Below are 25,063 nucleotides of genomic sequence, written 5' to 3'. Positions count from 1 at the left end.
AATTGTAATCCTCCTTTGACTTGATTTCTTCTCTTCAATAGGAGAAGTTGAGGCTGCAAGGCCAAATCACAGAGGGGAGCAACATGATTAAAACAATTGCTTTTGGTCGCTATGAGCTTGATACTTGGTACCATTCTCCGTATCCTGAAGAATATGCACGACTGGGGCGCCTCTACATGTGTGAATTCTGCTTAAAATACATGAAGAGCCAAACAATACTCCGCCGACACATGGTAAGTTGTCTGGGGTTCCATGACCATGATAGCGATAAGCTATAGGATCTCTAGCTTTTGATGTCTGTCTAGATGACATCAGTCCAAGCATCTCTCAGTGGTCCACAGTAATGGGAAGAAGGCGTAGGAAATTGAAAGCCACATTTGAGCAGGGGAGTATACAGCCTATGGCATGGCTGATGCTCACCTTAACGACGTCCTGTCATACACATCTCCCTGTCTTTTTTCTTGCTGCCTGCTCTTCTCCATTTCTTCCTTGGGATATGAATTACCTCTGCCCATAGTTTTTCTGTGTCCCAAACTAGATGAAAATAAATAAACTTCATTAGACAGGCAGGGACAACGGGACTCACCTCTGTATCCCTAGCAACTAGCGTGGGCAATAATAAATGTGCAATAAATGTGTGTTGAATGAACACTTATTTAAGGGAGACAAATTATGAAATTTTGCTTCCTTTCCCTCGTTTAGTGCTTTCTGGTTTCTGAGCGTTCTTCCTATTAAAATAGAAATAGAGACTTGCATCTGATTTTATTATTGACAAATAGGCTTACTAGGTATTTTGCAGCTTTAAGCCATTTTTCTTTCCCTAGTTGTGGAATGACGAGTCTTGTCTTAAAGGGAATTTCTGTCAGAGAGTGGGATGGGAAAGGGTAAGGGGTAGAGATTAGTCTGTCAGACAGGGAAACCTTTCTTTTTTCTTGTTTCTATAGTCACAACATAAATTGACTCAGGCCTTTTAGGGTGTCTCTTCTTCCTTCCCGTTCTAGCTTCATTTCCCAGGATTTCCATATGCTGAGCATCTACAACCCAGGCTTCCTGTGCTTTTTGTCGTGAGGCTTTTCTCCCCAGCGTGGCCATGCTGCTTTTTTGTGTTCCCAGCTCTAGAGCGCACAGTCTATAGTCTTGTGGCCCAGAACCACCGCTGTGAATTAAGCACGCCAGACTCCAGCACACTTTACTTGGGGTGGGGAACGAGTGCTGGAGGGGAGGTGATGGCTGGGGACTGGTGAGGACACTAGAGTGTAGGGGATGATGGTGTCAAGGCTGTCTCCGTGATTGTAGACCATGGAGATAAACTAAAATACAGTTTGCTCTGTGAACGTGAGACTGTTGTTTTTATTGATGTGAACTGCTTACCATTTATGCCCTTTTTCTTCCTTTTTGTTTCTGATTATTTAGTGGCACTAACTGATGAAATAGCCAGAAAGGGTAAGAAATAGTAGTGGGGGGGGAAACAAAGGGTCTAGATAAATCTGAGAATCAAGTAAATATTCTGAATATTTGAGGATTTATTGTTATATGAGTTATAAAAATTGAGTTTCAGTAAATAAAAACCTGTTTTAATCCATACCTCTTCTGATTCCCGTTGCTACAGGCATAATCACTGAAATGGGCTTTCTTTGGCTGTCTGGCCAACAGTTTGGCTTCTGTTTCTAAATAAATAATTGTTGCATTAGTTTTTAATTTTGGAAAGAGCTAGCATGAAGAAAAGGCTGGAGTTAGGAACAAACTAGAGGTGGAGCTTTCTTGAAGCAATTCCAGTTAATAAATATTTGTATTTACATGTAACAAATTGGGGCATGATTCTTCATCAAAAGTCACAATAAAATTTAATAGTAAATGCTCTATATACATACGTATGTTTTTTAAATGATACTTGTAAATGTATTTACTTAAAACCTTTCAAGAATTCACCTATTTATAGAAATGCCTGACCAGCTGCCCTGAATCTTACTAGCAATAGAGGGTGAGGAAATGGGTATCTTGTGCCCCCTTGTGGCCAAGTGCCCCACCAGGCTGCCCCGTGGTTTTTTTTTTTTTAGCCACGGAAGGACTACTTCCCGTTCCCTTATATAACAAAGGGAACGCTTCGTGCAGGGGGTGGGGATGGTTTTTATCAGTGTGGATCTATTTTCTAATCTGAAAAAAAGAGGACCATAATGGTTAGGTGGTGACGAGAAGTCACTGGTAAAGGTGAGCGTGAAGTACTCCTGCCTTTACTTAGCAACTCTAAGCTGCTCAAAGTAAGCTGCTTAAGAATTTCCTGTTGGCCCAAGGCATTTTATAATAAGCAAGGGAATTTTTTATTTATCTGGCATTTACGTAGAGATGATTTTAATCTCCTGGTTTGAGACGGTGCCAGAATATAATCCAGAAAACTTGTTCCAAACTGCTATAAAAATACCATAACTATATTACAGTGACTTTAGAAGCCTTTAATTGTTTTGCTGGGGGAAGAAAATCTGTTTTGCTGTATGTTCTCAAGTGTGTCCAACTGTCCGTCATCTCAGCTAGTTAAATTTGACCTGTGATTCCTTCTCCCTTTTGAGCAGCAGTCTTGTTGGGAAGGTGTGTTTCCCTGATGTGGATTCCGTTCTCTTGCAGGCTAAGTGTGTGTGGAAACACCCACCCGGGGATGAGATATATCGCAAAGGCTCAATCTCCGTGTTTGAAGTGGATGGCAAGAAAAACAAGGTAAAAAGTGGTGACGGAAGAAAGAAGGGTGGTAGTGTTGTATATTCACAGGTTTCCGAAGGAGTTTGTTTTGTCTCCATTTCACCTTGTAAAGAAGATTGTAAAGATCTTCTATTGGCCAAAATACACAATTTCTGCTTTCTTAACAGTAATGGTATGATCTTTAATTTTAGGCCTTTGATAAGTTTAGGAATCTCTTGCCTACACACGAACTCTGTTTTCCTGCTTCCAGATCTACTGCCAAAATCTATGCCTATTGGCCAAGCTTTTTCTGGACCACAAGACATTATATTATGATGTGGAACCCTTCCTGTTCTATGTTATGACAGAAGCGGACAACACTGGCTGTCACCTGATTGGATATTTTTCAAAGGTCAGCAGGGTCTGGAGATCAAGCACTTAATGGCCAGAGCAGGGTGATTGATGTTGGCACAAGGGGACTCAAATCACTGACAGGAAGAGGCAGTACCCTGGGCAATGATGACAGCCCTTCCCTTTAAAAAAAAAGAAAAAAGGGCAAATCCATGTATCAAAGATTATTTAATGAAAATGTGCAGTTCTTTATTAAAAGCTTCTAGTTTATTCATTTCTGAACTTGTGGGTTGGCGCTGCTTATTAATTACTGGCCAGGGCCCTGCCTACTAACCCACAAGCTCACATCTTGTAGTCAAGCCAACTCTCCTGGCCTTGCCCTCCTCTGTGTTATTAACTCAAAACCAGGAATATATTCCTTTTGCCTGGTTTTCTGGCTGTGTTCCTTCAGTCATAACGCCACTGTCCCTTTAAAGACTCAGGCCAGATTTTGCTTATGACGTTTTAATATAGCAGCTTTATTAAAATATAATTCACATAATATACAGTTCACTGATTTAAACTGTACAATTCAGTAGTTTTTAGTATAGTCACAGAATTGTGCAACCATTGTGCAATCACCACGGTCAATTTTTGTTACCCCGATAAGAAACCCCGTACCCATAAGCAACACTTCGCATTTTGACTCAATTCCTCCCAGCCCTTCTTTTTCTATGAATTCGCCTGTTCTGGGCTATTCACATAAATAGAATCATACAGTATGTGATTTGACTTTTTTGACCCCCCCTCCCCTTCTAGAATGGGGCCTTAACTGTTTGGGATCCCTCCCTTCTCCAGTAGGCAGCCCCCTTTTGAAAAATTGCATTTAAAGAACTGCTCTAGACTGACTCAGCAGTCTAAACCTTCTTGCCCTGCTCTGTGACTGTAAAAGTACCTAGAGGCAGCCCCCTTAAAATGAGACTGGAGACCTCAGAGCTAGGTTAAATCTTGGGATTAATGGCTTTGGCCATCATAAAGGGTGTGGACGTAACAGCTGTGAGCCTGATAGCCACTCCCCAGGACTGGTTAGCCAGATATTTTACAAGCAGCCTTATGTATCTCTCTGTGACTGCTGACACCTTTGGTTCCAAACCCTCATGACCTGCTTATCTATTTGCTCTTGATTTTAGGAAAAGAATTCATTCCTCAACTACAATGTGTCCTGCATCCTTACCATGCCTCAGTACATGAGACAGGGCTATGGCAAGATGCTCATTGATTTCAGTAAGTGAAACTGCTGAGTTTCAAGCTCCACAAGGCAGGGACCGTGTGAATATTGTTTGTCTTTTTGTCCTATGGTCTCTACAGTTCCTGGCATGTAGTGGATGTACAGATATTTGTTAAGTGAATGAGTAAGTGGGAAAAACCTGAACATTATCAGCTGACCTGATAATGCATTGAACACTCAATACAGGATCTTGAGTTGGTACCTGATAGTAGGAGATACAGAGAATGGTGAAGTAAGCTCTTTAGGATTATCCCAGTTTGAGACTTATAAACAGCACATACATGCTTAAGGCTTCAAATCTGTTCCTGGATGTTAGGGATTTCGGTTTTGTAAGGACTTGTCTAGAGGCAATCTGTACACCTGATAGAGGCTTTGGGCCTCATTAACCATGGATTCTGTATTTGGGAATTTGCCTACTCACTAGAATATTTGTAATCCCAAATCAATACTCTTGGCACTTTTGCGGTCATTTGCAGACATACGCACAGCAATAAAAAATGTCACCACACATTCCAGGCTGAGGTCAAACAAGGTGCCTTGTTTCAGCTCTCTTAGTATAAACAAGCGTCCTTTTCATGGTCCATTAGTGCCATGTTTTTCATATTTTTATGCTTTGTTGCTGATTTTAAATGGCCCCTGAGTGTAGTGTTGAAATGCTGTCCAGAAAGTCTGTGATGTGCCCTACAGAGAAAATATTTGTGTTACACAGGCTTCATTCAGACAGAGGTTATTGTGCTGTTGGCCATGGCCATTGTTTAAATGTTAATGAGTCAACAATATATATTAAGGTGTTAAACAGAAATGTATAAAACAAGATTACATATTGATTGGTTGATGAAAATGTGACCAGAGGCTCACAGGAACCTGACCCTCTATTTCCCCTAGGAGCACTGGTTCAGTGTTCAGTAATTCGGTGTTCACTTTATAGAACATAACTACTGTACCTACGGAGAATCAGCTGTATTTTATTCAGTGTCCACTGTCATATGACATACTTTAGTCAAAATTAGAATTCTTAGAATTAGTCTTCCAGTCCTGTGATTTTTAAGCCACCTGGGAAGAGATGAACCAGGAAGTGGCATAATCCACTAAGGGGAGTGGGAGACTGTATATCTTTGAATAGGTAATACCTATTTCATAAACTTGGTTTTATGGAAAATTTCAAACATGCATATATATATATATATATATATATATATATATATATATATATACACACACACACACACAAAAGTAGAATAATAGTATATAATAAAACCCCTTGTGATGATTACCATTTTATGGCCAGTCTTGTTTTATCTGTATTCCCACCCTCAATTATTTTGCTGTCTCTAAAAGATAAGGTCTATTACACCTAAAAAACACTAAAAAGCCAAAAAATTCCTTAAAATTCATAAATTACAGTATTCAGATTTCTCTGATTTTGTGATTTTGTTTTTTTAAATAAAAATTATTTTTACTTAGATCCAGATAGAATTGATATGTTGGGATCAATAGATGTGGCTTGTAAATCACTTTTAATCTGAAAGTTCCCACTTTATATCTTTTTTTTCTTTGCTATTTATTTGTTGAAGAAAGCAAGTTAGTTTTCCAGTAGAGTTTCCCAGAGTATGAATTTTTCTGACTGCATCCCCACAGTATTGAATGTTAGATGTTTAGGTGTTAGAACTAGAGGCTTCATGAGAGTCGAGTTCCCCCTACTCCTTCATATGTGGTACTGAGATAATCTGTTCTAAAGTTCAAACATTTGAAAAATATAAAAAGCTATGTATAATGAAATGGCTTCCATCTTAGTTCCCATCTATCCTGTTCCCAGCATACTCCTGCAGATAATCCTTGTTATTAAAGTTTCTAGTGAAGCCTTCCAGAGGTTTTGAATATCTGTTAGATGTACATGCAAATGTACATTCTTGTACATTTGTATGTACAACGGACATTCTTCTCCTTTTGTGTGTACAAAGGCAGCATGCTCTACAACAGCCACACAGTTATTCCATTGAATAACTGAACCCTGATGGATGTTGCAAAGGGGACTGTACTTCTTAAACCTTCTTCCGTGTTGGCACATTGTTCTTTGTTATTAGGAAGAGATATAAAGTGTTGCTAGAAAACGTCTGTGTATTTGTCCCCTGGCAGGTTATTTGCTTTCCAAAGTGGAAGAAAAAGTTGGCTCCCCAGAACGTCCACTCTCAGATCTGGGGCTCATAAGCTATCGCAGTTACTGGAAAGAAGTGCTTCTCCGTTACCTGCATAATTTCCAAGGCAAAGAGATTTCTATCAAAGGTTGGTTTTTGACTCTTTAGAATGGTTCTTGCCCAATGTGTTAAGTCCACTGCATATCCTGACTTTTCTGCTTGGCGCCTTTCATGCTTTGCAACCTTCAAAGATAATATGCCATCCTGTGTTTCATCTAAATAAGAGAAATAAAGGCCTGCTGTATATGGGCCACTGCAGAGACCCTCACTAAAGATGCCTAAGGATTCCAGAGCATTTGGCTCTTGGGACTGGAAATGTGATTTAGTTTATCAAATCTTGGGTTGGTAACACTTTAGTTTTTAACAAAAGTCAAGGAAGAGGAAAAACTTCTTCAAGTCTTTTGGCACATGCAGGAGCTTCTAATATAGCCCTGTATATTTAGCAAGGGTGGAAGAATTTAGTTTGGTCTGTCCTTAACCTTGATTTCTGTAGGGGCTAAGAGTGGTTTCTTGCTGTGATATCCCTGTTTTGTAGCTGTTTGGGCTGGTCAGATGAATGCTGGTCACACTTGCTGACCTGATTGGGTCGAGTATCGAAGATTCCAACCATATGGAGTATATTTGGATTTTCTCTAAGGGAAAAGGAAGCCTTGGTAGTGGGGTGAGGAGCTGTACTTGGGCCGTGTTCTCAGTAGCTCTTCTGTTTCAGAAATTAGCCAGGAGACAGCTGTGAATCCTGTGGACATTGTCAGCACTCTGCAAGCCCTTCAGATGCTCAAGTATTGGAAAGGAAAACACCTAGTTTTGAAGAGACAGGTAAAGTTTTTATCAGCTGCCTGCTCATTGCTGTGCCCCTCAAGACCTAGCGGAGCACAGTGGGGCCTTAACCACCCTAAAGGTAACCTTCCCTTCTTAAAGGAGTTTTACTCCATGCACCTTTTACTTGGTCTCACTTCTTTAGCATGCAGTGATGCCTTTGTTAGGATTATCTCCTACCTTGTCCTTATCAGAAGCTTTTGGTAAGCTCATGTCTCAAATTTGGATGACACAAGTTAAGCAGCTCCAGTTAAACAGCTTTATGTTGCACAGTACTTCTGTCATTTGATGCTCATCTGTAGAGGGGAATCTCCTAAACACCAGGGCTTGTGGAAGTGGTTTTAAATTCCTTTAACAGATACCATTTCAACTCATCCCCATTTTTACTTTTTTTAGTTGACTCATGTATATAATAAGGGAAGATGAATAATGATTTTCAGGTCTTATTGAGGGCATGGTAGGAAGAAATGGATTAGGTAGGAAAGCATTTTGTAAATCGAAAGATAATTTTCTCACACCTCTTTTACTCCTTAGCATGTTATTAAACTTTTGGCGATTTCTTCTTTGCTAACAGTCATTTTGGAATCCATATATAAAGACATTTTGGTTGAATGTATATAATAATTTTTCCCATTGTTCTCCCCCAGGACCTGATTGATGAGTGGATAGCCAAAGAGGCCAAAAGATCCAACTCCAATAAAACCATGGATCCAAGCTGTTTAAAATGGACCCCTCCCAAGGGCACTTAAAGTGACCTGTTACTCCGAGCCAGCGAACCCCAGCAGTAGGAATCCGTACCCTAGGGATCTGTCTGTCATTTCTGTTGCTCTTGTGATTGGCAAGTACAGTATCCTTTGGGAAGGCCATCCCCCTCAGGACTGTCCTGGCTCCGACCTTCATGTACACTGCAGACGCTGGTTCTGAGGAACTGTTGTTTCGGCCTCAGTGAGGTTGCCTGGATGGGATCTATATTAGACTTGAGTGCAGATCCCTCGTAGCACTGACCCAAGGTGTTCTGTTTGGTACTGTACCTGTCCAGTCACTGGTTCTCTCCTCATGTTCTCTAGCTCCATGAGGTTGTGTTGTGTCTTCTAAACTTTGTAATAGTGCTTCTTGCCGCCCGGTCACCAGACCTCCAAGTACGGTTGCCACCAACAGGACCTTTCCGGTTATTCCTTACCTGTGTTTTTTGGAGGGGCAGGGAAGAGGTAACACTTCTGAGTGTGTGTGTACTGGGAGTGGTCTGTTCCCTTTGGATTTCATCTTGCTTTAAATTTTTTCCTCCATTTTTATTGAAAGACGTGTTTTTGATCAGTATCAGGCTGACCAGAGCCGAATACTTTTGAAGACTCTCCCAGGGATTAGTCTTGGTAACATCATATATCTGGATGAGATGGAGAGAAGAATTAAGAGGTGGTGATGCTGTGTTTTGGTTTGAGTTCACCTTGGGCAGTGGGCAGTGTCTTGGTGGAAGGGAATGAATACTTTTTTTGCCTCACCAGAAAGTGTCCAGCAGTAAATGTTTTCTCTCTCTTTATTCCCTGCCCCTTTTTACATTTGCAGGTGCCAAAATAATTTCCAGTTCTCCCTTTCATGCTGCATATGTTAACTGGTTAATCATAACTGCAAAAACCTTTTCACCTGTACCAGTCTGATATAGCACACCTAGACTTCCACATAAGTTGCATTGATTTTGTCTGAACATCCTCGGAGAAGTAGAAAATGATTGAAAATGACTTCCGTATCTCAGCCCATGACTCAGCAAGGCAGAATGGCCACCCCTGCCAAGGTTTGCTTCTCTTTTCAACAGTGCCTCACCCTCCCTCTAGGACTAAAGTACTTATGCCCTTCCAAGAACAACAACTCCATTTCCTTTTTGGGATTTCCCACCATCCCCCTATTCTCTGGTCTATTTTTGGTGTTGTTCAAGTGAAGGAAGAGATGCTCCCTCTAATTTCTCTGTAGCCCATTATAACCTGCTATCTTGGGGCAGCTTTTGATGTATGACATGTCACCCTTCCCAACTTGGTCTCCTACAACACTGTCGTCTTCATGTGGAGCCCTTACCACAATCCCGACTCTGGTCATTTGTGCCTTTCTCTTGTCATCTCTGTACACTACTTATATTCACTGTGGGTTAGGGGAGCTAATTTTAAGCATGTTCAATGGCCGCTCCCTGCCATTTTCAGTGTCACTGTTAAAATTTATCGAAAAGCAACTTCACTGGGGGTTTTCTTAAGGGGTAAAGGCCTTTTACAGAAGCTGCCCTTCCCCTCATGTGGTAGAATGTGCTGTTCTATATCTACTCCTCAATAAAGCATGTTCTCTGCTCAAGTCTGTTTCACCCAGGGGCTCTCATTTATATATGAAAATGATGCAGCTGACCTGCTACTAATGGTAAATGCACTTGGGGTTTATTTTCCCTAGCAGTAAACTGACTGCTCAATTGAGGGATGTGGTTTGTGGCTGTGGAATTTTTTTGTCTGTGATGCAGGCTATCTATAGAGGTACTTCTTACTCTGAACTTGGCTAGTTGCTGGAATATGTTCTTTCTGCCTCACTTTGGTTCCAACTAATAGATATGCATAGCAATGATTAGTTAGTATTATTCATTCTTTCATTAAGTTCATTTTCCTCTGACTTCAAGGGCAGAGGAGCCAGCAGAAAGTTAGGATAGGTGGGTACAATTGATATTGTGGGAGGTGGGAACAGGTGTATCCCTTCTCATCTCCAAGCTCATTTGCCAATAGTGAGCAGTACTGCCTCTACGCATTGACTTTCCTGGGTTGAGATGATTTCTGAAAGTAGCTGATGTCTGAAAGTAATTTTCCTGTTGCATTTACCCAGTGCAGGAAAAGGAAGGCTGGACACATATTTGTATGGTGGAAAGAAGGAGGGTGGAAATCATATTTGCTGGGGTGGTTTTGCTCACTGTGGCTAGTAGTGATGTGAAGCTATCTCAGCAGACAAGCTAAGGGTCCTCCTTTGCAAGGTTAGAGTCCTGTGTGTCACTTATTGGGGGTGGAGGATGGGATGGAAAGAAGCTGAAGGTTATAAAAGGACCCCTGTTACACTCACTTAGAATGATGTGTGCCCAAATCTCCCTGTTCTAAATATTTATATCAAAGGGAAAGTCTGCTCTCACATTTTGAAAAGATTGAAGTAGGTAATAAGGATCATGAGAATGGAGTGCTGAGAGGTCAAGGCACCTGAAATTTTGTGCACAGTCTGAGTCCCGAGCCTCCACTGACTCCCGCCCCCTGTCCTCACCTGAAAATAGAAGGAAGATTTCTCTGGTTTAAATCCCTTACAGGTAATGGGAACAGAGTGTTCACTTCCTTGGCAGCGTCCAGTGAGACGGATTCTCTGTCCCCTCTGACTCCGTTTTACCTGCACAAAAGCAGCTCAGCTGCTTAGGCTCCTTCATTAGAGGAGCAAAAGTCGAGTTATTCCTGGGTCTAGCTCCCGAGACCCTCTAAATGGAAGCACCTCCTCTATTTGTGGAGGAAGAAGGGAGCTCTAGCATGTGCTGGTTGCTTCCTGTATGCTCAATACTGTGCTGGATACCTTCATCCTGCCCTGTTTGACCCTCCTCTTAGCCCTGTGCAGTAGGAATTCACACTGGTTTTGCAGAAGGAAACTTGGAGCCCAAGGTGACACAGTAGGCAACGAAGCCAGAAATCTCATTTTGGTCTGTCCAACTTGAGAACCTGCACCCTCCCCTCTACCATTTGCTTCCTCAGCTTTTTTGATAACTTAATGATTAATCATCCTCTCCCTTCTAGTTCGATTTCCTTGCTTCATCCACAGGCCCCCGTCATTCTAGTGGCTTCCATTGCAAGAAAAGTAAATTGGTGAAAACTTTCAGACAAAAGGATTGATTATAGTTGATCCTATAAGCAGCATTTGGGGGCCAGAGATCTAAACCAGAAAGCAGAAGATGTGCCTCATTCTGGCTCTGCGTCTGGTTTAGGAACAAGCTGTTTAGTAAGCACTGTCCCTTCACTTGCACGTTTCCTTCAGTCCTCGCCAAAATGCCCTGTCAGGTGGGTATCATATCCCTTCCCACAGGAGGAAGTTTGAGGCTCAGAGCTCTTGCTGCTGGGTTATAGAAACAGAATGAGCAAATTCTCTAGTGCTAAATCCCACACTTTTGACAATGCTGTCGTGAGTCATCTGATGCCTCTGGGCCTGTTTTCCCATTTCTCACAAGGGAATAGTGAGTCATGTTAAGTAATTTTTAACAGTACAGTATACCCTTTATATGGCAAGATGGTGCTTTTGACTTGTCCTCAGCTTTGGTTTGTCCCTGTAGTTCTGGGCGGATTGCCCTGGCTAGGGTTAGGAATGGCCTCGAATGGAGTTCATGTGAAGCCAGTTGGTTGAGATCAAGGTGGAGGCTATACGGGAAAAGCCACTATAGAAAAATAGACCACAGCCTGCTTATAGTACACATTTTCTGGAATATGAAACAAATGAAAAGCAGCTTCTTGGATGTATATTAGTAACTTTTCTAGGGTAGTCGTAACCATGCCTGCCTTTGCCTCCTTTGAAGAGCAGTTGATAAGCCTTTGAGGAAGTGAGGTTTTTATGAGGTGCTGGGATCAAGCAGCATAGCTCTCACAGTGTCCTTATCCTTTTTTTTCTTCTGACCTTTTGAGTTATTCAAAGTGTTGAGTCTTTTTTTTTTTTTAATGCACATAGTGCAAATATGCACACATTTGTCTACAGTTCAGGAAATTGAGCCTTTGAAGTCCATTCTTGGACTGGGGTTATGAAATGGTTTGAGAAAGCTCCAGTGAGAAGGCAGAAACGCTGCCTTCCGCCTGCCTTCACCATCACCCAAGGCCCTAAGCTAGTTCGTGTGTTCAGGCTCAAATAACAGGTCCCGTCAAGTGATGTCACATGACAGCTGCGGGAGAAGGCCTGGCCCACTGTGGCCTCTGGTGCACATATGTACAAAATGCTGTCCAGGGCTTTGCATGTTATAAGGATAAAATGAAAACTCCTCTGCTAAATAATATGTGTGCTAGAAATTCTAGAAACTACCTTTTGCTATTCATTGGGACCATGGAATTAAGAATTGGACCTCCACTGGTTTTGCCCCAGCATTTTCTGCTACAAACTTGTATGACTGCCTATTCCAGACTGTTTCCTGCTGATGGGGGCAGTATAATTGCCCACTTCCTTTGTGGTATCTTCAACAAAATGCCGATGGATGTCACTAAGAAGGAAACAAAGGACTGCCCAGTGGTGAAAAATGTCCCTGGGGCTGAAATATCAGTTTGTCCCTTCTGTCTTGTGCAATACCTGTAGATGCAGGTCATGCTGCCACCATTCTGGGGTTTGGGGCTTTGTTTATTTGTGCCCAAGAGTGGAGAAAATAACCTCTGCTGTTGCACAACTTTGGCTCTGTTGCTCCTCCCATATGTTCTATGTGAGATGTAAACACCTTTATCCTTGAAAAGTCATGTTCATTCCAGGAAACCAGTCTTTCTTCTTCACTGGTTGGTTGTTTCTGGAAACAGCTCACCTTATGTTTACTCTATTCCAAGTTATTAGAAACCTACATTATCATCTCACAAAAAAAGAGGTGTGGTAGATCATCTCCAGAGATGGCCACCAGCAATTTCTCTCACCTCTGGATGTGTGCTGCTCTTTCCAATAGGAGATCTATTTTTCCCTCAAGTGTGGGCTGGACTTTTGTTTTGACTAATTGAATGTGGCAGAAGTGGTATTCTGGCAGCTTCCACTTTTGCTCTTGGAAACCAGCCGACATGTTTCCAAACCAGAATCTTGAGCTAAACTGAATAGTGAGGGGCAGGAGTCCTGCCCGCCTAAAGAATCATGAAAAATATTGTTTTCAGCCATTAATTGTTTTGGGATGGTTTGATACACAGCAATGGGTAAGTGAAACAAGAACTTTTGCAACTCAAGGGCTAGAATTCAGTTTGGCCTTGTAGGTTCCATCAACTGCCTGTGATGGGAAGCCATTGAGCCCAGAGGAGGGCCACCACCTTGTGTGACTCCAGGGAGTAGTATCGTATAATATGTAATGGCGCCCTCAGAGCCAGTTGGTCACCTGTTTGGTCATTCAGCTTATCTCAACTGTCAGTCAAATTGCTTCTGAGGTCCCTGCCTGGCCTTGGAATTCTTAGCCACCTCCTTATGGAAGTATATCAGGGAAAGTGAAGAATATCCTATCAAGACAACGCTCATCACTTCCCTGCTCAAGAATTCATGTGGCTTTCGTTTTTTCATTGGATTAAGTTCAAGTGTCCATAAGCTAACTTAACCTACATAGCTTTCATCATTCCCTGACACAGCTTCAACATGCGACTGGATTAGTCTCTATTCCTTTTCCTGTTTGTATTGGGAAAGCCTCCCCTTCAGCGTTCCTCGAAGTGTCCCATTAAACACAAAGCGGTGTGGGCTGAAAGGGTACTGTAGTCAGACTTGAAAAATACCGAGTTAAAGTGAAAGATCAGTATGTTTCTTGACTTCAGGACTTCTCAAAACCTCCCTCTTGGGATTTTTCCAAGAGGGAGACAGAATGTAGCACTCCCTAAAATGGTTTGATCTGGAAGGAGCCTCTTGAGAGACCAGTATGCTGGAGAGGGGGGACAGGCATTTGGAAGTTTCTTTCCTACCTGTTGAAATGGCCCAGCTAAAAAGGAATTCCTCTTGAAATCTTTATAATTCCACCTGACATCTGTCTGTATGATTATGGCATAGACCAACTAAGTGTAGGGGTTGAGTCTGTGGAGTGAAGGTACCTTGCCTCGAATCCTGGCTCTGCCATTTTTGTGTAACATCAAGCATGTGGCTTATCTTCATCTGCAGAATGAGGATGGTTGTGAAGGTAAGTGGTCTTGCAAAATGCTGATATATGCACAAATAATCATTTGTACACAAAAGATGTGGAATTGCAATCTCCTGGATGAGACATTAAATGCATGATTTCTAATTGTGATCAGTGCTATGAATGGAAAAGAACAAGGTGTGTAAGCATAACTGGAGGGAACTAGTTGAGTCCAGTTTTCAAGGAAGCCCTGTCTGAGGAAAGACCTTTATCCTGGGACGTGAACAGTGAGGAATTGGCCAAGAGAGGAGTGAGGGGACTGGGGCAGCGTTCAGAAGGGAAGAGCCTGACAAGAGACCCCGAGGCAGGCAAGCACTTGGTGAGGGCCTGAGAGAGCCTGGTAAGGAGCGAGGCAGTTGAGGGGGAAGGATCAGAGAGCACAGGGCCTTGGAGGCCTCAACAAGAATGTTGGGTATATCCTAGGAAACTGAACTGTGGCCAGTAGGGGATGGACATGATCTGATTTCCCATTTTAAAAGGTCATGCTCGCAGAGGAGAATGGATGGGGATGGGTCTGGCAGTAAGGTGGGAAACAAGTCTTTCAGGAGGCTGCTGCCCTTCTGGCAAGGGAAGACGATAGCTTGTATTAACAGTGGTAGTGAAGGCAGCAAGAAGATGAATTGGAGATAGATTTTGGAAGAACCAACAACCAGGGGATGTATTAGGTATGGGGAGTGAGGACTGGAGGGTAACTCCAGGTTTCTAACCTGGGCAGCTGGGTACGTGGAAGTGCTGTTTGTAGAGATGCTCATGACAGGAGTAGCATTGGGGCAGTAGGTCAAGAGTTCAGTGTTTGGACATGTTGAGTTTGAGAAGTACGGGATATGCGTTCAGTAAGTGGTAGCTGCTATTTATTGCAGTAGCTAGTATTGCCTTGGCTCCTTCATGGCTCTTTAGAGACAGACATCCTGAGGACAGGAAGTGTGAGTCCATCAAAACTCCAAGGACCTCTTGTGTGCTGAGCACTATTGTTGGCACTGGGGTAAAGATAAATGAGGTCTGTGTACTTGAGAAACCCTGTTGAGGAAATAAACTATTATAACAACATATATTAAGTGCTGTAATGGAAGAATGTGCAAGGTGCTTCAGGAACTCAGAGGAGGGGGTGAATGGGGAGTTGCCAGGTTGCAAAAGCTTTAGAGACATTGACCTCTGAGTAAGAATTCACCAAAATGGGAAGAGAATGGTGTGTGCAGAAACCAGAAGCTTGAGTGGACATGGTGGGTTTGAAAAGGCTCATTGGAGAGCAGGGTGTGGCCTTTGCACAGAGTGAGTACATCTTGACTCCCCTGTAAGGTCCTTAGGTCTTTAAGAACAAATTCCAGTCTCATACTTCTTTCATACTCCCAGTCCCATCTGAGTTCCTAGCGAAGTTCCAGCACACAGAGGAAACTCTGGAAATATTTGGTGACTTCTATTTTTCTTAAGTGTCCCAAACTTCAAACATAAGAATAAAATCTTCAGACCTCTTTGCTGATCCTTCAAGTTGGGTTATTACAGTGAACCACCTCTTGGGACCACAGCACTGGTTGGGGTGAAGTGGGGAAGACACTGGGGATGCTAGTGGGTTAGAAACTAGGAGTGGATGGAATGAGAAATACATTAACTGGGAAATTATGCAGTAGTGTCAGGAGAAGGCGTGTACTGTCTCCCACCCTCATATTTCTCACTGGACGTGGATAAGGTGTGAGAATGGAGAAGAGAGGCCTCAGGTTTGTTCAGGGCTCATGATAAACGGTCTTGGGACAGAGCCTGTTTCCCTGCAGGTCAAGTAGAATCCTGCTGGTTGTGCTGACACCATTTGGCCTCTCCTTAGAGGCCTCTGCTAAAACCTTCCCCAGCACCCAGATGAAGGGCCTGCCTTTTCCACCAATGCCTTCTTCCCTTCCTTTTAAAAAGTTTAGCCACTTCCCACCCCCAAAGAATCAAATGCCCCAAAAAACTTAATACATTTCCTCCTTTTTGGAGAGAGAGACACAGGGAAGCTACGTGTTATGTAGCCTAGTGAATTAATGAACCCACACAATTCCCAACTCATTCCTTTGTTGAGCACCTCGATGCTTATTACTAAGTTTGCCCTCTAGGATTTCATTCTGGCTGATGTGCCTCTTTCTAATCATCTGGGGTTCCTCTGTCCCACCTGCCTATAAACCACTGGGACAGGAACAGTGGTCTCCCTATCAGACTGGGGACTCCCTGAGAGTGAGAACTGTTTCATCCCACTGCAGCTCCTGCCAGTGCTCAGGGCAAGTGGTGCTCCGGGAATGACTGCCTGCCCATGTCCCAAAAGCAAAGCAGTTAATTGAAGGGCCACCTTATACATGAGAATTAATCAAGGACCGGGGACTCAATTGTTCTCCAAGTCAGAAGACACTGGATTTGGGTCCTTGAGATCATGACTGGGTAGGGAGAGGGTGTCTGTTTTCAGGCCAGGGCCATCGTCTTTACCTGTGTCCCAAGCCTGTTTTTCCCACCTGAGGGTGGAGACCAGGGCTGTTTAGTATTTCCCTTTGCAATTCTGGAAAAGGTCTCCTGTCCTACTGACATGCCAGGCCACATTCCTGCCCTCTACCCTGTACCACAGAAGAAGCCATTCACTGTTCATTCGTTTATTGAGCCCCTACTGTGTTCTGGGCACAGGAGATAGAGAAGTGGGTGCGACTCAATCCTGTTATGCAGTGAAAAGCTCAGTGCTGAGGGAGGGCAAGGTCCCTGCAGCTTGTGATTGTGACGCAGTGCATTTATGCACGATCATTTGATCATTGAGACCGAGAGTCCTGGAAGGAACCCCGGAGAGTTAAGAGGGCCTGGTTGGACACACCAGTGTTGAGCACAGGAGACACATGGAGAAGAAAGTTGGCCTGGCTGGCTTGTCAGCTGTAACGTCCAGGTGGGGAGAGAAGGGGTTTCGTCCTCTGGGAAGCATGCGATGGGGGATCTCACTCTGACCCGTGGTCCTCGTCCTCTCTTCCTGGGAAGGGTTCTGTACCTGGATGGTGGTTAGGGGAGTCTTGTCTGTCTCCACCTTTGGAGGCCTTCCCTTGTCACTGCACCCGAGGCCCTCCATGTCCCTAACTCATATTTCTCTGGCTTTAGATATCTAGGGCAATCAAATTACAGGTTCATCTGCCTTATCTTCCATTATTCAATTGTAAACGCCTCCAGAGCAGAACCGAGCCAACCCTCAGTTATCCTCTCTAAAGGAAGGGAAGTGGTAATCCGTATTCAGAATCCCAAATGCCCTCCTGCGGATGTGGAGAGTGCCATGGGTTAGGAAACGGTAGACACAGCTTTTAGTGCCGGCTCTGTTATTAGCTCACTGTGTGACTTTGGGCAAGTTGCTTTCCAGCCCTGAAAAATGATGACTTTAAGGTTCCTGCCCACACTGCATGGAGGACATTCATTTCTATTTGGTATTGTGGTGACTTCCATGGCTCTTGGAATGGAATGGCTCAAACACTTAGAAAAAAATCTTGGGGGAAAATAGAAGACTTTCCCATCTTTATTCCCAAGAGCCTGTGTTGGAAGGAGCAGGTGTTCTGTCAGGGAAGCTAGAGAGGGGTCCATAAGTCTGCAGCTCTGGGGGAAGAGGTCAGGCATTAGAGAAGGCAAACTGGAGCTCAGCATCTTTGACCATCTGGGACGCCCCCTACCCTTCCTCTTCTGCTGGCTAGTTTGAGCTGTTGATCTTTCCCCCAGCCTGATTCACTTATCTACTTTCATGCCTGTCCATCCATTTATTGAACATATAGTTGGACCCATTTGGGGTTGTGGCCCCTGCCAGAAGGTGTTAACTGATAACTGCTTAGGTTGTTACCCTCCCAGGGTGATTTGCACTAATTTACAATTGTTAAAGACAGAAAATGTCTGAAGACTAAAGGCATGACTCTCTAATGATCAATGATTAGTGAGGGAATAAGGAGCATGTACCAGGGTCTGAGAAACTACACACCATTCTCTGTGGCTTCACCTGGCCCTGAGAGGGGGAAGCAGAATGTGCCTGGATGTGTTAGGGGTGGAGAGGGTGCAGCTTCAGGGCTTTGGCAGCCTGGATCAGGCCTGGATCATCAAAGGGACCACTCCCCTGTACCCCAGTTGCTCTCTTCTATGGGGCCTCTGCCTAATGGCTTGTGGGGAGCCTGTTCTGTCTGTCCAGCTGCCTGGCCCCGCTAGGGAGACTGGCAGCAAAGTATCTGGCCACTTTCCCATGATACCTTGCAATCCACTAGAGGCTCTCACCTACCTTCTGTAGGTGATCCTCTCCTGCCCGGGAGGTCCAGGACCATTTGTCCTTGCTGATCCCCTGGTGATGGAGAGAAAAGAGACAGAGAAAAAGAAAGTGCAGCAAAGGAAGGCTGTCTTGGGCAGGGAGGGAGGGCAGGGACAGGGCCAGAGCTGGGGCCTCGTAAGTGGAGTCATTTCTCAATCATCCTGAGAGTTGAGGAAAAACCATGGATTGGTTTATTCATTCACCCATTAATTCATTAATTCCTTCCTCTTTCTCTTCCATTCTCCCTCCCTTCTGCCCTTCGTTTCACAAACACCTAACCGGCGCCTCTAACAGACAGAGACTGCTGGGTGTTGGGGATACAGAGGAGATCGCAGACCTGGTACCTGCCCAGGGCAGGGGTTCCAGTCTAGGGACACGAGCCGTGTGACCCAGGAGGACAGTGCAGTACACCAAGGAGAGCATTATGCCCAGGCCATGGAGACAAGCTCCATTGGGATAGGGCAGGCAGGCAGGGAAGGAGAGATGGGTCTGGGAGTCAAGTAAGTGCGAGTGGTCCTGGAGGATGTGGTGAGTTATGTTAGGGCATTGGACTTGATCCTGAGGGCACTGAGGGAGTGATGGGTAAAGGTTCATTTGTTTTCTTCTGATTTTGCTTTTATCTTTTCACTGAAGGGTTTTGGGCAAGGTACTAGCTGTTTAGATTTGCACTTTTAAGATCTTTCCAGGTGCAGGGTGGGAAATGGATTGATTAGTTTTTCTAAAACCAGGCTTTAGACCCAAGGTAATTTTGAACCTTTGGCAGAAGCAGATTCATTCCCATCTCCTGCTTATTCCTGCAACTACTCCCTCGGCATCATAGACCACTGCTCTACGGAAACAACCAGGAAGCCTAATGTGTGGCCAAACCACACTGGCTCCACCCTCTGCAGTGCCAGCCTGGTGTGCCCCTGGCCAGAGCGTCTTCCCCCACTTCCCTGACTTGTTAGTGGCCAGGACAACTTGGCCCTCCCCAGGGAGCATGCTGAGGGGAAGGTCTGGACAACACTTACCTGTTCTTCCCCCTGGCTGGATGGGAGGTATTCCTGGGGGAAGGAGAAAGAAGGAATGAGGACTGTACCGCTTCCTGCTTCCCCGGGTCTTGGTGAGGTGGGAAGAGCTCATGGCTCTTGGGGATTTGGTGCCTTTGGTGGGTCTTCAGTGAAACTCCAGTCACTGCCCATTGTCCTCGTGTGGCTGAGCCGCTTGGGTGCTCCTGCTGGGAGGCGGTATGGAGTAGTGGAAAGTGCACAGACTTTGGAGGCATTGGCTCGTGGCACCAGCTGGGCATCCCTGGAAAAGGACTTAACCTATCTGAACCTTCGTTTCCCCGCTGGTGGTAAATGGGATGTTGTTGTGAGATTTAATCACCTGTCAGCATAGTAGGAGCTCAAGAAAGATTTCTTTTATACCCCATCCTCTGCTTCTCATGGGTTGTTGGATTTGGAAGAGAGCTCTGCAATGGCCCAGTGCAAAACTCATTTTGTAGAGGAGGAAACTAAGGCCAAAAGTGTTTGGTCACAAGTTGGTCTTCTTTATTTTTATCGGAAATTTTTTTATTACAAAAGCAGTCCTTGAATACATGCACACTATAAAAAGAATCAAGTAATGTAGAGGTTTGTAGAGTAAAAATTAAAATCCCTCATCACTCTGTCTCCCTTACTTCTGCTTCCTATCCTAAATGTAACCACTGTTGACAGTTTGATATTTATACTTCTAGAACTTTCCCTATGCATTTGCATATATATGTGTGTAAGTATGTAGCTTTTTTTTTACAAAAACAAGTAGGTTCCAGTCATACATATTGTTATATAAGTTGCTTTTTCCACTTAACCAAAATCTTGGAAATCTTTCCATATCTTTCCACAGATCTGCCTCATCCTTAATGGCCACAAAGGCTACGGACGTGCCTAATATATTTTGATTATTCCTGTATTGATGATGTTTATGTTATTTCCAAATTCTTACTATTACAAGAAAGTTGGCGATGAACACTCTGGTCCAAATATCTCAGGGCTTATGTATCAATAGCATTTCTGTCTGACAGATTCCCTGAAGTGAGACTGTTGTCAAAAGGTATGCATATGTCCAACTGTGATGGATATTACCAAAGTGTCCGCCGAATAGACAGTGTATTCAAGTGCCAGTTTCTTGGTACCCTCACCAACACCACTTAAAAATATATATGATGTTGACAATAAGAAAAGAGAAAACTGTTCTCTGCCCAAAACTGCTGTCTCCTTGTCCCCCCAGGACATGACTCCCACATTGAGAGTGCCCTCAGGGAACAGACGTTCATTTTAATAATTCTGTGTGAGCCAAAGAGAATTGACTAGGCAGCTTGGCCCCTGGCTTTGCTCACATCTAGATGCTGATCTCCAGCTTCACCACCACTCTTCAAAGTCATCCACAGTATTGAAGGCAAGGGCACCAGCGGGGGTGCGAAGCACTGGCCACCACCCTTACGGTGACCGTACTCCCCGTGTGCTGGAGACAGCCCGATTTACAGCTGTTGCCTGGTGTAATTAACACTTTCCAAGTGTGCCGGTGTGGATGATAATTTATATGGACACTCTACCCCACCCCATTGCGTGGGCGACCCCCACCAGACTGGAGTAATGGACCCTGGGTCCTGGGCTTTAAGCTAGGGCTTCTGCTTGGTGTGACGGAACCCACTCAGAACCACTTGCTGCTGGGCCCGCCCCTTTGTTACTCACCTCCTACCCGCTTCCCCATCAGCCCAAAGAACTGCCTGGCTTTGCCCCTCTTCACCTCTTGCAGCTGGAGCAGAATGCTGGGGAGGATGTCTTCCTGAAGAAGCAGAGAGTCCATTAGAGTTAAGTTGGGGGGAGGTTGGCAAGGAGACGGGGAGGGCAGTATTCTAAGCACTTTTATGTATTAACTCATTTAATCCTTACCAAAACCCCATGAAGTAAATACTATTACTGTAACCATTTTACAGATGAAACACTGAGGCACAGAGAGATTAAATAAGTTGTCGGAGTTCACCAGCTATGAAGTGACAGACGGAGCCAGAACCTGAAGCCAGGTCATCAGGCTCAAAGGCTCAAACACTGTCATAATCTCACTGACTCTTCACAACCACCTTATGTAGTAGGGATTATGATTTGTCACCGTTTTACAGATGGGGAAACTGAGACTTATGGAGGTTAAATGACTTGTCCGTGGTCACACAGAAACTGATAGAGCCAAGATTCAAACTGAGGAAGTCTGGCTCCAGAGCACGGGTTCTGCTCCATCTTGGGAAATATCTCCAACATAGACAAGGAGGGGGCAGCTGATGGACTCAGGGTGGGCACCCAGTAGGCAAGGTGAGACTGCTTCCTCTCCAACCCCACTCTGACTCTGCTCTCTTCTCTTCCCCCACACGCCCCTCATTGTCCCAGATTTACCCTGCCCTAGAGCCTGGGCCTCCCATGGGGAACGTGGCATGTGGCCTGGGGTGGAGGCCTCTACCCTGGGCAAAGACATTCTCATCCTTCAGCTGATGGGGCAAAAGTTCTGGACCAAGGGCTGTGAGTTTAAGTTTTCATGCCTCCATTAGCCTTTGTGACTTTGGCCAGAGTCCTCTCCCTCTCTGGCCTTAACCGGAGCCCCTGAAGAAGTGCGTGCTCAGCTCAGCTGAGAGGGAAGAAGGCTCGATAGTGGAGAGAATGACAGTGGGTGACATTCATTAGACTGTGTTCACATCTCTGTATCCCCAGTGCCTGGCACAGTGCCTAGTACATGTGTGGGATACAGAATGCTGGACGAGGGCTCTTTGTCTGACAGTCTGGGAATAGGGAAGAGGATGGGGTCTCCTTTTCCAGGAAGGCTGAGGACAGGGGAACAGAGCCCTAGAATAATGCGAGCCGCCTGCCCGGAGGCTGCAAGCTGGGGTTGGCTCAGGGGCCCTTGCATCCATCCCCGCTGTCCCCCGGGGCAGTGCTGGAGCTCCGGGGACCAGCAGAGGCCGGGCTGGGCTGCAGTGGAAACCCCTTTGCCTCTCCTAGCTTGTTTTTTCCCAACTTTCAGGATCAGGAGTGGGTTGTTTTCTAAGCCTTGGACTAATTCAGTCACTTCCGATCTGTCTCCTCTCCAGGACCTCAATGACGGGGCAGCCATTTTGGGCTGGAGTCACCCAGCCTGGCCAGGAACCGGAAAGTCTCTGGAGATTTGGACCCATTTCTGAAAAGCTCATGAAAACCACTTTGCCTTGGTAAAAGGCAGCCTTCAAATGCAAGCTGGAGAGAATGGTTATTTATGAAATAAGACTCACCTTTTCCTCCACCCACCGGGTTTCTGGGGGGCCCTCCAGCAGGCCGTCCTCTTGGGCTCCTTTCGTGTGGGTGCGGGAAGCTCCGCTGTGCTCTATCCTTCCAGCTGTCTTGCTGCTTCCTTCACTGCCGCCCCCCAGCACTTGATCCCAGGGCTTAGCTCTCTGATTCAACACCCACCTCACTTTTGGCTGCATTCCCTCCGGTGGCAGGTGCACAATGGGGCAGTGTGTGCCCTGCCCCTACCTGAAGCCCTCCTTATCATTGAACCCCAATCCCCAGCTCCAGGGGTGACTGCAGGGGAGGAGCCCTGAGAGCTTAGGAGGTAATCAGATCATCCCTGAAGGTGCCAACATTCCTTCTGTCACCTCACTCGTATTAATGGTTCCTGTATTCCAAGCCCTGTGTCTTGGGAAGCAGAGGGATGTTGAATGAGTGTGAAAGGAGACTAAGCATTAGACCCAGCTGCATGGTGCGGTGCTTGCGGGTGGAAATTCCAGCAGCTCTAGCTGAAATCGATGATGATGTTTCCTAACGATGTTTCGTAACGATGATGATGTTACGTGTGGCTGCATAGAAAGCACCCCGTCACACAGCTTGGCTTCCCTGTACCTGGGCCAGGTCCCCTGATGCTTGGCACAGACTCCGTAAAGCATGTCAAAGCTTGAAAAAAACCTTGGGGATCATCTTCCCTCTCCCCCCATTTTACAGGTGAGGAAACTGATGTCCAGAGAGCAGCGATGATCTTCCCACGGTCGTGTGGAGTCAGTGGAGAAGCTGAGACATGAACCTGGGTCTCCCCAGCCTGCCGTCTTCTCGACTGCACACACCTCCACGTTCAGACAAACCAGGAAGGAAACCCACCCCGAATGGTCGTTCCCTCGACGGCTCTCCCTCTGGCTCCAGTATTCTCACCTCCCAAGACCAGAAGGAGTCAGGCTTAGCCTTGTCCCACTGCCTTCTTGGAAGCCTTCCCTGAGCGCTGGTCCTGTTTAGTCTCTTGGCCTCTGCCCCCTGTCTGATTGGGAGCTCCCTGCGGTCAGGATCTTTGTCTCCCCCATCAGATGGGGTGGGGCACAGATGCCGTGTCTCTAACTTGTAGATTTCTCCCCAGTGACAACACTCGGGTCTGTTTAGTAGAAGAGATCAGCTATCAAACCAGTACTTGTCAGGAAATAAAAGCTTCTACATGTGAGATAAAACAGTGATCCTGCCCCAAGTTGATCCCCTTGAAAGGAAATTCTGGAAAATCTCTTCTGATGTACAGAAACACAGAATCAGCTTGAGCAAGGTGTGAGGTTGTGCTTTTGAAGCTGTGTAACCTTGGACAAACTACTTGACTTCTCTGTGCCTCAGTTTCCTCATCTGTGAAATGGGAATAATAATCGTACCTTCCCCATAAGGTTGATATGAAGATTAAATGGGTTAATATTTATGAAGTATTTAGGACAGTGCCAGAAACATAGCATATGTTAAATAAGTGTTTGTTCACACACACACACTCTCTGTCTCTCACTCACTCACTCTCTCGTGCATGTGCCCCTTTGGAGGTAGGCCAGGCCAGGGGCCATGGCCGTGTACCTACCCACCTGGGGGTAACAGTGTACAACCTGCTCTCCTGGCATCCATGGAGAGGATCTTCTGCCCCCTCCACCATGGATCATCCCCTGCTCTGGGCAGAGCCTCTCCCCAAAGGTACCTCCAGGGTCAAGGTTAGCCAGGGCCCTGCTTCAGCGCTGATTTCCAACTCCTCGTCACCTGCCACAGCACACGCAGACAGCCCCATCAGGAGAAGCAGGGTGAGGCAGAGCAGCATGGTGGGCGCTGCTCTGTCCTGGGACCCTCTGGGAGCCCCTCTCAGCCTGAAGACGCCCGCCTCCGGCAGGCCGTCCTCTCAGGCTCCTTTTGTGTGGGTGCGGGAAGCTCCGCTGTGCTCTGTCCTTCCAGCTGTCTTGCTGCTTCGTTCACCGCCGCCCCCCAGCACTTATCCCAGGGCTTAGCTCTCTGATGCAACACCCGCCTCAATTTTGGCTGCGTTCCCTCTGGTGACAGGTGCACAATGGGGCAGTGTGTGCCCTGGCTAGGGCCCCGAGGGGGCCTTGTCATCTTGGAAATGGGGAAGTGGACTGACTGTATGGGTCCTCCTTTCCTGGGGCTCTGCTCCCCAAAACTTAGCTGGTGTTCCACCACTTGTCTCCCCTTCCCTCTCTGGGCCCCCTTTTCTCAGTGTTCCCCTCTGTCAGTAGTCCCCACGTGTGCCCTAAGAGGAATAACACACTGCTTAAAGAAATGAGGCTCTTCACAAGTGGGGATTGGGATTTGTCAGAAAAATGGCTTCCTGCTCAAGTGTCATCGGCT

The 25,063-nt window shown here is 45.5% G+C and overlaps 2 protein-coding genes across 5 annotated transcripts in view; one reads left to right on the top strand and one right to left on the bottom strand.

Annotated features, from left to right (window-relative positions):
* KAT7 (lysine acetyltransferase 7) overlaps nucleotides 1-9,633 on the top strand; it is a 30,472-nt gene extending 20,839 nt beyond the window's left edge. For all 4 annotated transcript variants that reach the window (XM_087441012.1, XM_087441013.1, XM_004434662.3 and 1 more), the window contains 7 exons: nucleotides 42-233; nucleotides 2,620-2,709; nucleotides 2,942-3,082; nucleotides 4,191-4,284; nucleotides 6,425-6,571; nucleotides 7,193-7,299; nucleotides 7,947-9,633. In XM_087441012.1, coding sequence (XP_087297138.1) covers nucleotides 42-233; nucleotides 2,620-2,709; nucleotides 2,942-3,082; nucleotides 4,191-4,284; nucleotides 6,425-6,571; nucleotides 7,193-7,299; nucleotides 7,947-8,048 — 873 coding nt within the window. In that variant the 3' untranslated portion in view covers nucleotides 8,049-9,633. The remainder of the gene's footprint in view (nucleotides 1-41; nucleotides 234-2,619; nucleotides 2,710-2,941; nucleotides 3,083-4,190; nucleotides 4,285-6,424; nucleotides 6,572-7,192; nucleotides 7,300-7,946) is intronic.
* Nucleotides 9,634-16,516: 6,883 nt separating this feature from the next.
* TAC4 (tachykinin precursor 4) lies at nucleotides 16,517-24,521 on the bottom strand. Its single transcript, XM_087441014.1, is given in 8 exon segments — nucleotides 16,517-16,922; nucleotides 16,924-16,953; nucleotides 16,955-17,080; nucleotides 17,082-17,144; nucleotides 18,405-18,452; nucleotides 19,433-19,474; nucleotides 21,153-21,239; nucleotides 24,405-24,521. Coding segments are annotated over 8 exon segments (603 nt in total). The 3' UTR covers nucleotides 16,517-16,832.
* Between the last annotated feature and the right edge of the window lie 542 nt (nucleotides 24,522-25,063).

The sequence above is a fragment of the Ceratotherium simum genome, chromosome 16, assembly GCF_057802395.1.
Source record: "Ceratotherium simum simum isolate JZ-2026a chromosome 16, ASM5780239v1, whole genome shotgun sequence".
NCBI classification, from domain to species: Eukaryota; Metazoa; Chordata; class Mammalia; order Perissodactyla; family Rhinocerotidae; genus Ceratotherium; species Ceratotherium simum.
The sequence above is the reverse complement of the archived record's forward strand: the minus strand, read 5'-3'. Positions and strand labels throughout refer to the sequence as shown.